Raw genomic sequence first — 17731 nt, 5'->3', positions numbered from 1 at the left:
CGCTGCACAATGGTTTTGTCATTGAGGCTGGTGGTCAAAAGCGCCTCTGAATCCTCGTTATGCCCACGGAGGCAGCTGCCTGTGGTCCAGTGTCTCCCTCCCCCACCTCGGAAGACAGCGGAGGGTTCTAAAGACATCCTGTATCTCCCGCTGAAACTGGGGAGCCTGGCTCTCTCCCTGCTTCTCTCTCTCTGTCTCTCATTTCTAGGTCATTCCTAAAGTACCAGTCACAGAGTTCATAGTAGATCCCTGTCCCCGAGGTGGCTGCCTGAAATGACCATCAATCCCTTTCTCCATTTGGCCCGTCTCTACACTGTCGCCCTCAGGCCGCTGTGCTCGTAGAGGAAGGCATTTCTGCTCGTGGCAGAACAAATAGCTATTCCCAGTAACGATGAAGAGAAACCCCTCACCCCAGAGTCTCGGAGCAGCTGAAAGGACAGTGTGTTTATTTCCACGTTGCTGTATCACTTCAAGTGGGAGTATCACGGAGGTCTCAAAATCATCTTCTCGGCCTGCTGTCCCTCTTTAGTATCCGTGGCTCCTTTATATCGTATGGGGGGGGCAGTTCCTGAGCCTGGTGTCAGGAGATGAGCATTAGATTAGCACTAAGAAGCCCAGAGAACCCTTTAAGTAACACCATTCAGTCTCTTCGTTGTGGTTTCCTCAGCGGTATAATGGGGATAATGTTACCTTGTTTGTAGGCTATTTGGCTCCAGTGATGTAATATATGTGAAAGGGTATCGTGAAACACCAAGTCCTGCGTGGATGTGATTAGCATTCATTGTCATCACGTGACTTAGCTTTTTGAGAAAAGAACGCACTTCCTCCTGCTTTGTGATAGTGAGCACCTATTAACGTGCTCGGTGGTCCTGTCCTGGGTCTGGAGCTAGGACATAGCAGTGGGAAGGCAACAGATCCAGACCCTGTGCTCATGGAAGTTACAAAGGCCCCTCCCCCGATATAGAGCCTGTCCTCACAGTGCCCATCCTCCCAGTGTCTGTGCTCCCAGTACTGTGCTCCCAATGTCTGTCCTTCTCATGCCCGTCCTCCCAGTGCCCATCCTCTTGGTGTCTATGGTCCCAGTGCTACTGCTCACAACATCTGCCCTTCTCATGCCCATCTTCCCAGTGTCTGTCCTCCTAGTGCTTGTGCTCCTGGGGCTAGTCCAGTGTGTGCCCTGGTCAGGAACTCACCAATGAGCTCATTGGAGAGACAGATGTCTGCAGACCTCTTGCTGGGATCTCTGATCTAGGGCTGCAGAGACGCAATGACACAGCTCACTCCCCACTAAAGAGAATTCTCGAGGTGTTTAAGAGCTCTTGGAACGAATCACCGAGTTTCCCCTGTCCAAGCTCCTCTGACAGTGACTGTCCCCAAGCCAGTGCCCCGCAGGTGCTCCGCCGCACAATGCATACGCTGTGCGTCGGTGGCCTCTCATTCACTTGGACACACAAAAGCTAAGTTAATGTCTTCAGATGAGATTAGGGAAGTGGCTGTTTTCTCACCTTTCTGACACAGGGAAGCCTTTCAGATATGTTGTCTAGCCTTTTAAAATGGTCTAATGAAACAGCTGAAATGAATAGAATATTATATGTCAATTATATCTTAATTTAAAAAAGCAGCCTAGTGAAATCAATGCAAAACCACAAGAAATAGGCGTCCAAAAAAGCATTACCTCGCTCACTGTCACATGGCAAAAGTTATTCCACTGATTTAAGGTATACCGGGCTCTATGCCTGTCAGCCCTCTGCTGCCTTTGTGTAAATTCCCATCTCTTGACCTTCCCGTGCTGCTTAGTTTGTTCTGCTTCTGTACCCGGGAAGATACCACTCTGCTTCTCTGGGACTTCTGTTTGCTTTTATCCTAACACGTTTACGAAGCACCGGCTTTTGCTTTAATCCTAACACGTTTACGAAGCACCGGCTTTCTTCAAAGAGCTCCTCTTTAAAGGGGACTCTGTAAATGCTTTCGAGGCAGTGGAGGAGAGCCCCTGCCTGGGACGAAGTAAAAGCATCTGTCCTGTGTCGTGTGCACGCTGGCCCGGGAGAGCATAGTGCTTCCGAAGACAAAGCTTCAGGAACCACCTGAGTTTTGACCCCTTGTCAGAACGACTTCCAAAGGCGTCTGAGGAAAAAACTAGAGAGAGCCGTAGACAGAGCTTACACCTTCCTAAAGAGGAGAAACTCTTTTTTTTGCTTAAGAATTCTTTGTCTATCCTCAAAATCTCAGCGCCTTCAATCATTGCGGGGGTACACGAGAAAGGGGGACCGGTTGGACTCACTCTTTGTACGTCCTGGCTGCTGTTGTCCTGTCAGTTTTCTATCCCAGCGTCCCTAAGAGCAGATGAAATTTCACCCATTTTATAGCCTCTCTACACCCAACTCATGAGATTGATGCTAAGCCGTCCGGCTTGCTTTCAGATACTTAAATAAAACTAACCATATTCGAACATCTTAAAGGACTCAGCTGTGGTCTAGTTCCGCCATGAAGATTCTTACTTTAAACATTGTTTTTTCTCCTCTCACAAATGGTGGCCCCACCTTGAACAAAAGTTGCTTAGCACCCAAATGAACGTGATTTCTTAAAACAAGCATAACACCCTCGGCTCCATTCCAGAACACGTTCACGCCACAGTTAATCTGGATTCCTATAATTCCTGTATGGTCCCATATCTTAATTGCCCATAGCTGTGTTGCCAGTACAAACAGGATGGGGGAAGAGTACACACCCTTACTGAATACATCTACCAATCCCAGGAAACCACCATCCTTTGAAATGCGAATATTCTTTGCGAGGTACCGAATGACCATCTACTGAAATGCTAGTAAGAATATCTGCTAACTAAAAATTCCTTCAAAGCAATTCTTACTCCCTACCATCTTTATATTTAAAATTCAGGACTAGTATTCAGTGCAATGAACAATGCAGACCTTCCATTCAGCTTTTCAAGGAAGCGAATTTGTAAACTGACCCGCAGAGTGTTGATTCATAGAGGATAGGCATTCTGGGATGAGGTGGGTTCCGGAAGCTTCCTCAACCTTGTCCAGTTGGCCATTTTCCTTGATGATTCGCAGTAGGACACAGCTGGCCTGCTGATCTGCCTTAGAAAGGGTGCCACTGGGCAAACAGCAGCCTCACGGTGGCACGAGTATGTAACTGTGCGCAGCGCCAGGGGCCCCTTCCCATGGACGTGGCTGTCCCCATGGAGATGAGGCATGTGGTGGTGCCTGCCAGAGTGGAAACAGCTCAGAGGAAGAAAGTCTAGTATGGCTTCAGGTCTGTGTTCCTCCAAACAAACTTTAGAAACTTGGTTCATGTTCTGTGAGTCTAGGGGATTGAATGAAATGTGTACCAAGGGGCTTTCTGATTTTCAGATTCTGTCCTTTGCAGTATCATTTAACAAATGAATGCCCAGGCTTTCAAATCCATCCATCTTAGCATATCTGAAATGAGGAATGATGTCAAATAAGTAGAGGCATTTGAATAGGGGTTGATCATTGTAAAATCTGCACCCTAAAAAGCCTCAAGGTATAAGACGTAAGATAGTAGCGTCTGTAAGATAGTTTGTATGGAAAAGACCTCAGACTTGAAATGTAGTATGCATTCAAAAGACATAGAAAATATGAGTGCAAGGGTGACAAAAGAGAGGGTGAGAATAACTTACTGTCGGGATGCATTAATAAAAGTGTAAGTCCTAAAGTAAGGGAGGTGACAGTGCTACTCCCTTCTGCCTGGGGAATTATGTTCAGACTCGAGGGTCTGATTTTAAGATTGGAGCAAAGAGGATAACGTGAAAGTAAAAGGCTTTCATGAAAATAATGAAAGGAAGTAAGGATGTTTACTTAGGAAAGAAATCGGGGTGGGGAGACATAAGAACTGGCTTCCAAATTTCTGAGCGGGGTCAAGCAGAAGGAGACGACAAGTCATCCTGTGTTGCAGAACTGGACGGAGTGGGAAGGGCTGCAAGCAGGCCAATCTCAGCGAAGCATAAGGAAGAGCTTTTGTGCAACTGAACCTGAATTTTGAGTTCTCTGTCACTGAGGAGTTCTGGGAGAGACAATTGGGTCTTCTCTTGTTGTAGAGAAGACTGCAATAAGAGGAATTAGATGCCAGTAACCCTGAGAGAGCCCCGGATAGGTGCCAGGCAACGCCTTGATGTGCTCTCAACTCCAAGCACAATGTAGAGTTTCGGAGAGATGGAATGTGGGCTCTATTTGCTCTGCTCTCAAACTGGATAATCCAGACCATCTATTCCTCTTGGTCTTTACTCACTCCCAAGTCATGTATTTAATACGTTCATAATAATAGCCCCTGCCACTTGGTGAGGTTGGTAAATAGCTTGCAACCCTAGCAGGGTGTGCCTTGCTGCTTATTAGCTTAGCTTTAGGGCAGAGCAACAACAGATCAGCACAGTGCCTCCAAGTAATTAGGCAATTGCCTGACAAAGAAGTTAGGCCACAAGCGAGAAGCTTACAGCCAACGCAGGGAAAAGCTCACAGTACCAGACACGCATTGGCCGTTATATGCATCACCGCCATCATTTCAGAGAGATTAGAGGAAGATTTTCAGACTAGTAAAGAGCCACTATGCCCATTAAGCAAGTTGAAAATCCACACCAATCATTCTAGAGCTGCAGGGAAAGTGCAGTAGTTTCTGGAAAGGGGGATTGTTGGAAGTTCGGGGATAAGAATGCTCTCTTTGCAGAGGTGAGCAAAAATGTCTAAGATGGTGCATTTGAAGCTTATTTTGCCAATGTTTGGTGTAATCCTGGGAAGATTCTGCTCCTCGGTTTCTCAATCTATAATAAGAGATTAAAAATGAAGTGTGCTTCTAGTCCATTAGTCCATTAAGAGATTAAGGATGACATCCTAAATTTCCATGTTTAACTTGTCAGCAAAGTCAACGCGTATTGCCTTTTTTTCTACTGACCTTGTTGGGAGTCATTGCTCCCAATTCCAGAATAGTTGTATGGATAACTAGTCGTGGGGTCATCGGCCTCTTTAAATGCCATTAGTGGACCCAAATCATGACTGTTTTGCCCCATTAGATACCATAGAGAGACTAAAGTACAAATTGAAGAGAGCAAGAGCAGAGAGAGAAAATGGAGCAAAGGAAGGAGACAATATAGGAATGGGGAGAGGGAGAGAAAGACAGAAACCCAAGCCAAGAGAGCTTTCTGTGCTTTCAAGAATGAGACAGTGGCAGAGAAGACTGCCTTCAACTTGTTCCAACCATGAGAAGACCCTGCCACTGGGAGGCCGTTGGAAAGGGAGATGCCGCGTTCATGGGGCACCTGGCCATAGAGGAGGGTCCGGGAGCCCTCACCATGCTCACCGTCTGTGACCCTTTCTCAGTTAACCACTGGCCTCTCAGCAGCCGCGCTTGGCCTGCTCCTTTCCCCAACCACAGATTGTGCTGCTAAAACCCAGCCCGCCCTCCACACATCGCCGACCTAGCCCTGAGCGTGATGAGCGAGACACGTTAGAGGAATTGAAACAGATGAGGTGTTTCCATGTAGGTGGGGTTTTATGAGCCCGATGGAAATTTGGGAGCAGACACTAGAAACCCCGTGTCTGTCACAGTTCAAGAAAGCCAACCGCCAGGGGCCGGCCCCACTGTTATTCACTGCGTGTGCTGTGTGCGGAAAGGGGCCCAGACACTCAGGCTGACACTAGGCACAGTCTCAAATAGCAGCGAGACGAAGGCCAAGTCACATAAGCTGATGTTGACACAATTAGCCTCTCAGATGCCAACAGCATGTCAAGTTCGACACTGTCCCCGACTCGGAGACGCCCCCCCTTTCAATGGCAGATGCTCCGGTGCCGTGTGACATTTAATAGGAGGGATGGCCAGAGAGAACATCAGAAACCACTGCTGATGTGCTGTTTATTTCCCAGTCATTTTGGGTTAAATTGCTGTGACTTGAATGTCAGCAGTGTTTGGGATGTGGTAGTGAAATAAAATCCATAGCCCATGTGCCAAGACAAATTTCAGAAAACCCCAAAACACAATTGTCTTGGTTTCTTGCTGGCTGTGTCTCCGCACACACGAATAGAAGCTAGTTTACTGCCCTCCAACCATTCAGTGGGTTGCTTGTCTTGCCACAGTCTGGGGGCTGTCAAATGAACCCCAAACTGCTTTCCTCAGAGCTGGGGATGGCAGGAACGAGGGGCTGCTACCCTCATTAGGCGTGTCAGAAGTCCATGTCAATTACCACAGAGCTGCAGGAAAAGTGGTCATTTCTGGAACAGGAGATGAGAAGTTAGCTCTGTTCATTCGAGGAGCGTGGGGTAGGAGCCAGGGATGCCACTGGGACGAGAGCCACCAGGCACATCTGTGTGGGGGGCGCAGGGTTCTGGACCATACTGATGTTGGCAAAGTGCATCTCATGGGGAAACATCCACACTGAGCAAGCCCCAGATCTCCAAACTGAGGTCATTCTTTCCAGAAGTATCAGCAAAAATACTTGATCTCGCATTTACTCTCTTGAGCATTAAGGCAAGGTCAAGCTGATCCCAAGTTGAGAAGGAGCCACTTCTTTGTGTTGCGTTGTGTGACAGGGCCCAATGCCTGGGTCAGTGTTTCTGCCCTGGGTACTATTCATGCCTTCTGTTCAAGGGGCTCCTTTGTGCAGAAGGCAGGCATTATAGTGAAAAACCAGAGCTTTTGGTTGAAGGACCAAGCTCACCTGACCTTAGCCAAGAGCTAGTTCACTCTCCTTGCTCTTAATTTCCTTATCTGTGAAATGGGGACAAAAACCACCCTCTGAGCAGAAATGAAGTCTGTGAAGCTACTATAAAATGGGAGGGGGTCATGAAGTAGAATTCTGAGTCTGCAGTGACACCAGGCCATTCTTTCTCAGGATGTGGATGGTGGACGGACCTTTTTTATTCTTCCCTGGCTAGTTCATGTTGCCGAGGAACTGGAAGGGAAGCCTCGCCAACTTTGTTGTGGTTGGCCTGGAGTCTAGGGCAGATGCTATCAGACCTGAGTGTAAAACAGAATCATCTGAAATTCACGCAGTAGGTCTGGGATGGAGTCAGGTGATAAGTATATTAATAACCCCCCCCTCCCCGCCCCCAGGTAATTCCCACGCAGGTGGTGAGTGACAACCATCTAATATGGGATTTAGGGGATAAGACCATTTTTGGGAGGTTTCATGAATGGAGAGCATCAAAACAAGAAAGATGAGCTATGAGTGAGCTGGCCCCCTAGTTCTACCTGCCACAAGATTCGGGACACCTCATTGCATCTTTCATCTTGAAATTACATGAATTCTTCCAGCGAAGTGAGCACTCCCAACCTTGAAGCACAGTGTATTTTTTTAAACTCTTCTAAATTATTAGAAAAATTGTTTATATGTTTATCCAAAATATGACTCTTTGGCCCTTTTGGAAAGTGAGAACTTCCCATATGCAAGCCCCTGAAATATTTGGAGTCTCTCTGGTGTCTCGGAGTTGTCTCCTTCTTCAAACCAAGTGTTACCAGTTCCTTTTTTTTTTTTTTTAAAGATTTTATTTATTTATTTGACAGAGATAGAGACAGCCACTGAGAGAGGGAACACAAGCAGGGGGAGTGGGAGAGGAAGAAGTAGGCTCATAGCGGAGGAGCCTGATGTGGGGCTCGATCCCAGAACGCCGGGATCACGCCTTGAGCCGAAGGCAGATGCTTAACCGCTGTGCCACCCAGGCGCCCCTATCAGTTCCTTTTTAAGGGATTGGATTCTGAGGAACTTAAAAAAGTCACTCTCAGTCCAATTAATTAAACAGTCTCTGGGGCTGGGACCCCGGCATTCATATTTGCAAAGTTCTTTACTTTGAAATGTGGAGTCAAGGGAGACAATTAGTGCAAATCATGGGGGAATTCTATTTTTCCATTATCAGAGTCTCGTGTTTCTGTAATTTCATCTTTTCTCTCTCCAACTCTTTTTTTCTATGTATAATGCCTGATCAAAAGTTTAGATGCTTCCAATAATAACTTTCTTTCTTAAAAAAAAAGTTTAGATACTCCTCTGTGTTTTTTTTTTTAATCATTCCTGACTATTTATTGAATGACTGCTATGTTCTGTGTACTTTCCTAGATACTTTGGATACGTCATTGAACAAAACAAAGATTCCTCTGTGGAGTTTATATTCTAGCAGCAGGAGATGGACAATAAAAAAACCAATAGACTAAATAATTAGTATTTTCAATTTTAGTAGTATGTTAGAGAAGTTGATCAGTGCTTTCAAAAAAAAAAAAAAAAGTCTATCGTAGGTGGTTGGACTATAGTCTAGGGCGGATGCTATCAGACCTGAGTGTAAAACAGAATCATCTGAAATTCACCCAGTAGGTCGGGGATGGAGCCAGGTGATAAGTATATTAATAAGCTCCTTTGTCTGTCTTTCTGTGTGGATTTCTTTTCTTCTGTATTTATTTCAGTGGCTCTTAAGCTTTAGGGAATGTACGAGTCACCCAAGGGGTTCGATGAAATGCAGATGACCACTATCCACACCCACGCTTTGGGAACCCCTGCTATGAAGTGTCCACGCATCCACTAATCACCAGGAGCCTGGACTACTTTGTAAGGCTTGTGCAACCTTTCCCCAAGGAGGGAGACTAACTTGTATCGAAGGTTCAGGTGAATGGTGAGTGCCTCAGGCAAGTAGACAAACCTAGTAGAAAATAAGCAACAGATGGATGCATGAAGCATTGCCTTCCTAAAGGCTGAGCTCTGGACATTCTTGGGGGTATTTCTTTCAGGCCCCCAATCCGCATTCTTCGTCAGAGCTCATCACATACTGGTGATGTTGTCAGACTTTGCTCAGGTTTTGGTTTTTACTGCCTTTTTGGTAAGTAGTCCTACTATGAGCGTCGTAGTGGGAGGTGGAATAGCTTGACACAGTCTGGGGAAAAGAAGGAATTCTCTTGGCCCCTTTCTGAGGCAGAATGCTGAAGGCCGGTGGTGGGGAGTCTGCGAGAACTTTGGTTGACTCACAGGTAGAGTCGTTTATAAACTGCCCCAGTACACCTAGCTGCTTCTGCTCCTTCTCGTCTCCTCTTCAAATTAAGTTAGTCAGGCCGTAGAAGAGTCTTGTCTCCCTGAGGATATTCAAGGAAGGCCCGAGGACCACTTGGCAGCCTTTCTGCAGAATGAGAAGGGGGACAGGAAGGGACCTTTCTGAAGGGAAATTAGTGCTAGACCAGTGCTCCAATGTTCCATCTGCTTAGTTATGCAATCCTGACCACACGAGTCAATGCGTATTTTATAAGGAATTATTTGGATCATTGCGTAGGTGGAGAAACAGGCTCAGAAAAGCCAAATTATGTCCCTGTTGCCATACAGCTAGCACCGGATGATTTGGGATTAAAATTCAGATGGCCTTGAAGGTCCCGCGTGGCATTAAGATCCCACAGATTTCACTGTGGTGGGGCTAGCTATAAAATGTGTGGGAGAATGTGGGGCCTCTTGTTTAAAAAGCAGGGAACATATACTGTCGAAGATTCTAAAATATAGAACTTTTTCCTTGGTTCCATGATCCCTTTCTCTCTCTCCACTCTCTTGACCTGGTGCAGTGTTTTCATGTGCTCTTTGATGTCATGCCCTTTTGGGTACAGGGACACTTCCAGAGCGGGAGCAGATTCACAGTCCCCGGGGCCCTGCCCTCTACCCTGGGACTGTGCAGCTGGGTGCCCCTTGCTTCCAGCCACCAGACTGACACCACGTTGAGCCTGGCATCTCCCTTCCCATGGGACCGCCACTCCGACCCATAGGATTGCAAACTCTGCAGTGGGCTTGGCACCCAGATCAAGAGTGGGCAAGAGTTGCCCTCTGAATGCGTTGCAACACTGCGAGCCTCGGGTGGAAAGAGCTGCCCCCCTGCCCTGCCCTGAGATGGCTCAGTGGTGTGTGCCTGACCCTTACTCCCCCAGGTGAGGCTGCGGGCACCAGAGGGTGAGGGTTAGGGGGCTGAGGACCAATCTTAGGAAGGCCCGCAGGTAACGAGAGATGGACTAGCTCACAAGCCAAGGCTTTATGGCCCCTGCACACATTTCATTCGTCCCATCGGGCTTCCCTTCTAAAGCCTAAACTCAAAGATGAGATTATGAAGGATTTCAAGATGGTGACCATAGAGCATTAAACTCAAATATGAGACTTTTTTGTGTAACTGCTCTGATCAGACGTCCATGCAGCCAGCCCTGGGCTGCGGAGAACCAGAGAACTGTATGGAAAGATTCCTGGACCAGAGGTGTTTGCTTAGGGAGAAGATAATATGCATTGAGCTATTATTAAATTACTGGAACAGGTAACAGGTCAGTATACAATGTTTATGAAAGTAGCTTATGATTAAGTGCTAAAATTAGGCTTCTGTTCACTGTTACTTCAGAAAGTGATAGCTAGTTAGAATTCCTCATTTTTTTCTCCCTCTTGTCCATTCCCCCAAATTCGATTCAGCAGGGAGGCGTGGCCAGGGTTAAGGAGAGGGAAACACCACCCACTTGATGTCATTCTGGAATCTCCCATGTGCAAGATTTTCCCTGGGAGGCAGGCCCATGGGAGAGAGCACGGGAGGAGGCGCGGAATCAGCCTGGTGGTCTGATCCAAAGGCTTGCAGGAAAATCGATTTGATTGAACCCCCCAAAAAAAAAAAAAGTGGGTCAGAAATGGCGAGGCAGGAGCCAACCAGGATGTGAGTGTGGGTGAGTTGGCAAAGGTCAAGCCCGAGTACCCGACCACCTGGCCATGGAGTGGGAGCTGGGATCGGACTTTAGGGAGAACTCCCATTCCAACGGGGGAAATGAGTTCTTGGAGAAGGCAGAGGAAAAAGCTCCATCCCTCCAGGGCTGAGTGGGTGGATCAGGGCTGCCCAAGCCATTAAGTACCTGCCCTGCCGCTTTGGCGCCCTGAGCCCAGGGAGCGAGCCTGCCGTGTCTGTCCCCGGCCGGGTGTCGATGGGCCGCTGTCGGCTCTCCGCACACCGTGCATCCAACAGCTTTTATGAGGTAAGGGTAGGGTCACAGCCCAGGCCAGAGCAATTTGCTGTGACTCTTTTTTTTTCCCCCAAATGCAGAAACATTTGCCAAGTCACTCAAGTCCCTCAGCCAGGCAGGGGGCTGGTGACCCATAGCAGATGACAGCAGGGGACAGCTGCAACCGGCCCTTGGAAGCGGTCGTCAGTTCTTTCTGGTCAACAGTCTTTATTGAGTGATCTCCTGCTCTCGGGGGCTGCAGCAGGGGTGGGGGGAGGCTGCGGCTTCCTCCGGGCCCGGCCCCTTCCCTGCGGTTACCAGACCAGAGCAGAGTTGCCGGTAGGGGCTGCGCCGTGGTCCTTCCCCCTCGTGCCTGAGCTCCTTCTGCTTCTAAAGCAAACCACCCCCCAAACACAGATCTGTGTTATCAGGCATTGAAATAGAAGGAGCGGAACGGGTTGTAAGAGCCCGAGGGGAGGAGGGCTGTTCGCCAGGGCACAGGGAGCAGCTGCACTTCACGATCAAGCTACTCCTGTAAATATTTGCAAACGCCCCTTCAAAGCTCAAAAGCCTAGGACAGGATCATTGGACAATTTGCTTAGAAGAAGAAGAAACAAAATTGACCTCATGGTCCGAAGCAGCCATAAAAAGAAAGAGTGAGTTTGGGCAGAAGACCAGAAAGGGGGAAAAAAATCGCTCAAAGTTTAATAAACACAAAAGAGAATAAAAATAAATCTCAAGAGCACTTATTTACAAACCCGATGGAAGGATAAGATTGGGGCGGGTGGGTGTGAAAGATGGGTGTTTGGGGAAGGGAGGACTGGCCTGCGGGGGTTCCGCTGAATGAGGAGGGGAAAGCCCTCGCGAGCTGTTTACTCGGCCTCCTCACAGGAAACGCACGAATGAGCTTTGCGCTTTCAGGATGCTCTTTCAAAGCATGTTTGAAGCTTCTACTGTCTAATGGGGAGGCCATGTGAAGACGAACGCAGCCACTAGGCCTGTGGAAGGTTCTGGCCAAACTCGGGGGTGTAGAAAGCCAGAGAGCCTGGCTCCAGCCTTGCCCAGCTTCTCTGCCTGGGCATCTGGCCTGTTTGCAGCTGAGCTGGTCAGGCCAGGACCCACTTGTCCAATCACCCGGGGTGGGCGCGTTCCAGAGGAGAGAAAGATCGATTTCTTCCCAGCAGCCCAGCAGCGACCTTTTCAAATTGCTGTGCGTGGGGGGCTCCCAAAATCCTGGCTGCCTGTACGTGCGTCTCTCTGCCTGAAAACCACCGACTCATTCACAGCCGTAATGCGCTGGGCCCTCGCCGTGTCTGCATGAATGCTTTCTTTTCTCTGACACCTGGATGCTTTAGATTTTTGGGGGTTTTTATTTTGTTTGTTTGTTTGTTTCGGAGACGCCTGGCTCACGAGCTACAAAGCTTCCATTCACACAGTCGTTTGTGAAGCCGTCACGGTGCGGAGCGTGGCTGGGAATTCCCGGCTTCCTCGTACGCGGCTTTCTGAGAGTCTCAGGACAGGGGGAGAGGGACGGGGGAAGGCCCCCTCGAGGGAAAAAAGGGCCGAGCTCTTAAAACCAGCGAATGGTGGTGTGTGGCTAGCATTTTTTTTTCAGTCTAATCGTCAGGGCACGGGTTTCCCAAGAAATCACGAAAGGTATTTCTTTCTATTTTAAGATCGGCAGGATGGCTCGTTTATTTAATAAGAAGGTAGTCTTGCCAAGAGCCAGATGGCCGAGTCTTTCAAGACTCCCACTGATGACTGACTATGCAAACAGTGGATCGTTGGTGAAGTCCATGTGTGCAGGGCCCTGTCCTAGGGAGGTAGGGGGTGGGGCGGGGGGAAGGAAGACCTGGCAAATCTGGTCTCTGCCCTCAAGATTCTTAAAATTTCATGGGGGGGAACAAAATAAACAAACATAATGCAGGAGTAATAAAAACACTTGTAAAAAGCCATAAACAACTGTGAATGATTATGTTGTAATGAAGCTACATAGTTGAGAAGAGGGTAGAAAGTTCTGGAGCGACCAGATTTGGACAGAGCATTCCGCAAGAATGAAAGAGAGTTTGCAGAAGATGTGGGAGGAGAATTGTAGAAACATCTGGGACAAGTTCAATAAACCGGTGCCCTATAGGAAGCCCGCGGCTGGGATTAGGACCTGCTTCGGTTTCGTTGGCATAGTTCATTGCTTATCCAAAGGCAGCGGCAGATGACTGCAGAACCCAGCAAACCTCTAGCAACCCATGAACTTGAAATTGTTGTGGACTCTCTGCCTGTCTGTGTTTTAGAGGGTTTAGAACAGAAGGAGTTGGGGCTCTTTCCGTTCATTGGCTAGGATAACCAGTATGTGGGTATAGTTGGTTTTTTCTTAATTCAAATTTTCTCACCCTAACTTAATGAGAGGGTGTATTTGGTCATAAATGTGTGTGAAAAACCAAAATATTGAAGCCAAAAAAGATGCAATAAATGAACCTGGATAGAGTAGAGTATTCGGATGCCAAAACTTCAAGGAAAAAAAATACATGGGCAAACTGCTTGCCATTAGGAGCTATTTTCTTGGCACATCTGATTAAAGCGTGTGCAAGCCCGACAGCTCTCTCCAGGCATCAACTGTCACAAACTTGTTCCAATTCTTAACCGTCTAGGATTTTCCACTGCTCTGTCAACTTTCAAAGGATAGGGTTAACTGCATGCCCTCAAATGGAGTTGGAAGTGGTTTGTTAATCTCTATCAATCTGCTACTCCTGTAATCCAATGCACATGTTTATTTATTTTTCCCCCCTCTGGTTAAATGGTTAATGGTATTAAATTGGCCCTTGGAAACGATAATCGTTCTGTAGATATTTCCCTTATGTTTTCTTGAGACTGTCTCGTGCTGCACGGTCTTTTTGAGAGAACAATGGATTTTATCATTTTCAATGATTGCCTTAACTTTTTACAGATGCCATCCCGCCCACTTTCTACAGACCCTACTTCAGAATTGTCCGATTTGACGTCTCGGCGATGGAGAAGAATGCATCCAATTTGGTGAAAGCAGAGTTCAGAGTCTTTCGTTTACAGAACCCGAAAGCCAGGGTGCCGGAACAACGGATCGAACTGTATCAGGTAACTTTTGTGGAGGTTGTGTTGGTGGACAGTCAGTTTGAAGTCTTCGGGTGAAATCCTTTCTGCCGTCGTAGATTTTCTGAGCCGATAGAAGCCATTCTGCACGGTCACAATCATGAGGGACGCTCTCATTTGCTATTACTCTGCCATCGGTAGCTCCTTCCTCAGTCAGGAAGGAAGAACCTTTAGAAGAAAGTGGTGAAGGTCTGAGCACGTTTCTCCGGTGGCGTAAATGGCTGGAGTACCCACCCTTGGGGGGGATGGCATCCAGAAGGCCACCCCCCCAATCTGGAAAGCCAGACAATGTCGGCCTTCCTATTGTCTTCTCTCTGCCTGGAGTTTTCACTCCTTTTCTTCCTCTCTTTGCTATCTCCTGCCTCTTCGCGAGCCTTGTTCTCTCTCCTTTCCTTTTTCTGCTTCTACCCACTCTGTCCAGCAAGCCCCCCGCCCCCGTTGCCTGTCTGCCCCTGCCCTGCGTTATCTTGGGCCGCCCTGACACCTCTTTCATCTCCCAAAGTATAGTTGCTGGGCAGCTGTGTTACAAGATGATGCTTGATGATGGTGACGATGAAGTGCCAAGTCATTGACTTTTCAGAAAGGTTCTTAAAAGCATCTCAAGTGGATCACAGGGCAGTAGGTCAGCCTTATGTAGACGCTGCGGGAAATGCAGAATCTCGGGCCCCATCCCAGACCCACTGAGTCAGAACGCACAACATGGAGAGCAGAATCTATGTTCTTCATGGGACCTTTGGGGGATTCGTATGCACTTGAAAGCACTGCTTTGAAAAGCCCCGAGTCTGAGGAGGGAGGCAGCCCTGTGCGCGGGTGCCTTGCCTGTGGGTCATAGGAGCGGTGTGTGTAGAGAGCAGAGTTGGAGAGATGTCACCAGGGAGTTGACTTCTGAGCAGGGCCTTGAGAAGTATCTGTTCAGACAGGAGGAAGGACGATCATTCTGGACACAGGGGCAACCTGTGCAAAAACAGAGCCTTGAAGGGGCCTGTGGAGGGCACCTCGTGGGTGGTGCGCAGGAGGGACTGGAGGTGAGGGGAGGCTGGGAGAAGCTGGCCCTCCAGGGAGAGCATGTGGAGGGAGACCAAAAAGGGCCAAGAACACACCAGAGAACCACGGTGCTAAGGAAGAGGCCCGGACGACTCTATGACTGAAAAGGGGCCTTACTTGAGGAAAAGAAAGGAATTGACATCAGTATGCAGAAACTTCTAGTTGTTCTGGATTCTAAACATTTGGAAACGTCCGTAATTTGGATGAGAATTTTCTTTGTATTTATTATGAGAATGGGGGTTACTAGACTAACAAATGTTGTGTATAGATTGCAGAGAATAGGTTTTAAAAGTTCTAAAAAGAGTCTCAAGTACTAGTTTACTTGTGTGTTCATGAAAAATAATTCTCATTAAAATGAATCCCCAAGGACCTCTTCTTGGAGAACTTCAAATCTCAGTGCATGTTCTGAGAGCCCTGTGAGGGCAGCCATTGCTTCCGGTCACCCAGGATGGTGTCCGAGTGGGCTTCCTGGGTACCAGAGACTTTGTTAAGTGTGTTGTAAGTATTGTCGCCGTGAATACTTACAACTGTACTGTGAAGCTGGCATGATGAGGTATTCTTTTCTTTTCCAGAAATTACTGAAATATAACTGTAATATTACATGGTGTTAGTTTAAGGTGTACAACATAGTGATTTGATGTATGTATATATTGCAAAATGTTTACCACGATAAGTTCAGTTAACACCCATCACTTCACATAGTTACACATTTCTTTTCTCTGTGGTGAGAACTTTTAAGATGTGCTCTCTGAGCAACTGTCAAGTATATGCTACAGTATTGTGAGCTACTGTCACCATGCTGTACATTACACCCCCAGGACTTATCTATCCTATTACTGGAAGTTTGTACCTTTTTGACCGCATTCACCCACTGAAGGTATTCTTTCTATTACTGTATTCTTCCTCCTTTTCACAGAGAAAGATGCTGAGTCAAAGAGAAAGTTAGTCACTTGGCCAGGATCACACAGCTGGGAAGTGGCAGGGTGGCCATTACCAATCCAGCTGTGTCTCCAGGTGCATGCTCCTCACCACATCCTGTTCTTTCCCTTCCTCTTTGCCTCAGTATCAGCCAGAATAGAAGAAAAATAAGAGACACTAGGCCAGCCAGAGGGTGGATTGATATCTGGGGGGAAAGCAAAGACTGGGTTCTCTGAAAAAGAAGCTAGATCAAAGATACATAATTCAAAGTAATTTAAAAAATAATAAAAACCAAAACATGTTCCATGTTCTCCTTTTTCTTCTTTTTCAATTAAATTGCTTTGACGTGTCTCTTTGTATGGACGATAGCGTCATGGATTGTTCTCACTGGCTCCGTTTCAGTTGTCTGACTTCAGTAAATTGAAGGCAAGATCTCTTACGTCTTGTTGCCTCTAACAAGCTGCCAAGTCACTGTTATTCTTAGGCCACTGATCCTGTGCCCTGGGGGGTGGCCTCTCGTAGCAGAATTACTGATCACTTGACTTACTCTCGGAGGCCCTCTCATCACTGGGAAGGGGAGTGTCCCTCGAGGGCCTTTAGTGACTTCTTCCTTAGTGACTTCTTCGTGGCTGTGTACCTTCTCGGATGTAACTGCCACACCCGTTGTCCCATTCAGGAGCAGCAAGATCTGCAGAGATTGGAGTCCCCAGTTGGAAAAGGTACAGCCCAAGATGGGAGCATATTGTATGAAGTGGGTGATCGTGGGCTGGTTCACTGTCACTGAACATAGGAACCCGGAAGAAGAGAATTTTAGAGGGAAAGTAAACAACTCCTTATCGGTCGGGAGCTCAATGAGGCAGCAATCTCCCCTCCTGACACACGACTAGGAAGTAAGTCAGAGGCCCCCGACCAGAAGACACAAAGCACGCACACAGCTGAGTTAGCAGAAAGGTAGCCTTTGGCCCTTTATTCGCTTGTGACCAGGTTGGTCATCTCTAGGACCACGAGAAATTAGAAGCACTGAATTAGAAGGGGAGGGCTGGAGGTAGACACTTGGACAGAAGCAGATGATGCTTTAGACTTGAGATTTTTGCCTGCACATCTCGGTGATGCTAGCCCCCAAAACCAGGTCACAGAATGAACGCCAGGCTTGTTGTGGACACTTTTTCTAAATCTTACCCTGTTTGTAGCTAACCCAGCCCTTAGAGCTGTGGCACCCCACCTGGCTCCTGACGTCTGCTCTGGTGTCTTTATTTGGAGTCCCATTTTTGGCTTGTTCTCCGACTTTCCACTTGCCTTCAGCAGCCATTTGGCGGTCTTTGCAGCCTTCAGGAATAAACTCCCTCTTCTAGCCCCAGGACGGAAATTGGTGCTTATGATAAGAGCCTTGAATTATGAAGGTGAGGTTAAATTATATTCAGGAAACTGAATATATACAATAGAATTTCAGAGAGTTTCATGTCCGAAATTGATGAAAAATTATTTTTTGGGGAAAAAAAAAGGCTTGGTGCTTAAATGGGGAGATCTTTAGCTATTTGGAAATCCAGCTCCACTATTGAGAAGAACAAAGCCTCCAAAGCTTCTAGATGCCCTTTGATTACTGTATTACTTGACGTGCAATTGACATTCTACTCCCTAGAAGAAGGGTAGGATGACTGTGAATAGGTTCTCAGGCTGTTCAGATGGCTGAAAGGATAGT

At 47.4% G+C, this 17731-nt stretch overlaps 1 protein-coding gene across 2 annotated transcripts in view; it reads left to right on the top strand.

Moving 5' to 3' along the window:
* The window catches only part of TGFB2 (transforming growth factor beta 2), a 79884-nt gene that overhangs the window by 35917 nt on the left and 26236 nt on the right, over nt 1–17731 (top strand). For both annotated transcript variants that reach the window (XM_045809621.2, XM_045809620.2), the window contains one exon: nt 13892–14055. In XM_045809621.2, the coding sequence (XP_045665577.1) occupies nt 13892–14055 (164 nt within the window). The remainder of the gene's footprint in view (nt 1–13891; nt 14056–17731) is intronic.

This window comes from Ursus americanus, chromosome 2 (assembly GCF_024610735.1).
Source record: "Ursus americanus isolate L20-20 chromosome 2, mUrsAme1.1.p, whole genome shotgun sequence".
NCBI classification, from domain to species: Eukaryota; Metazoa; Chordata; class Mammalia; order Carnivora; family Ursidae; genus Ursus; species Ursus americanus.
Note: the sequence above shows the minus strand (reverse complement) of the source record. Positions and strands in the feature narration are given on the sequence as shown.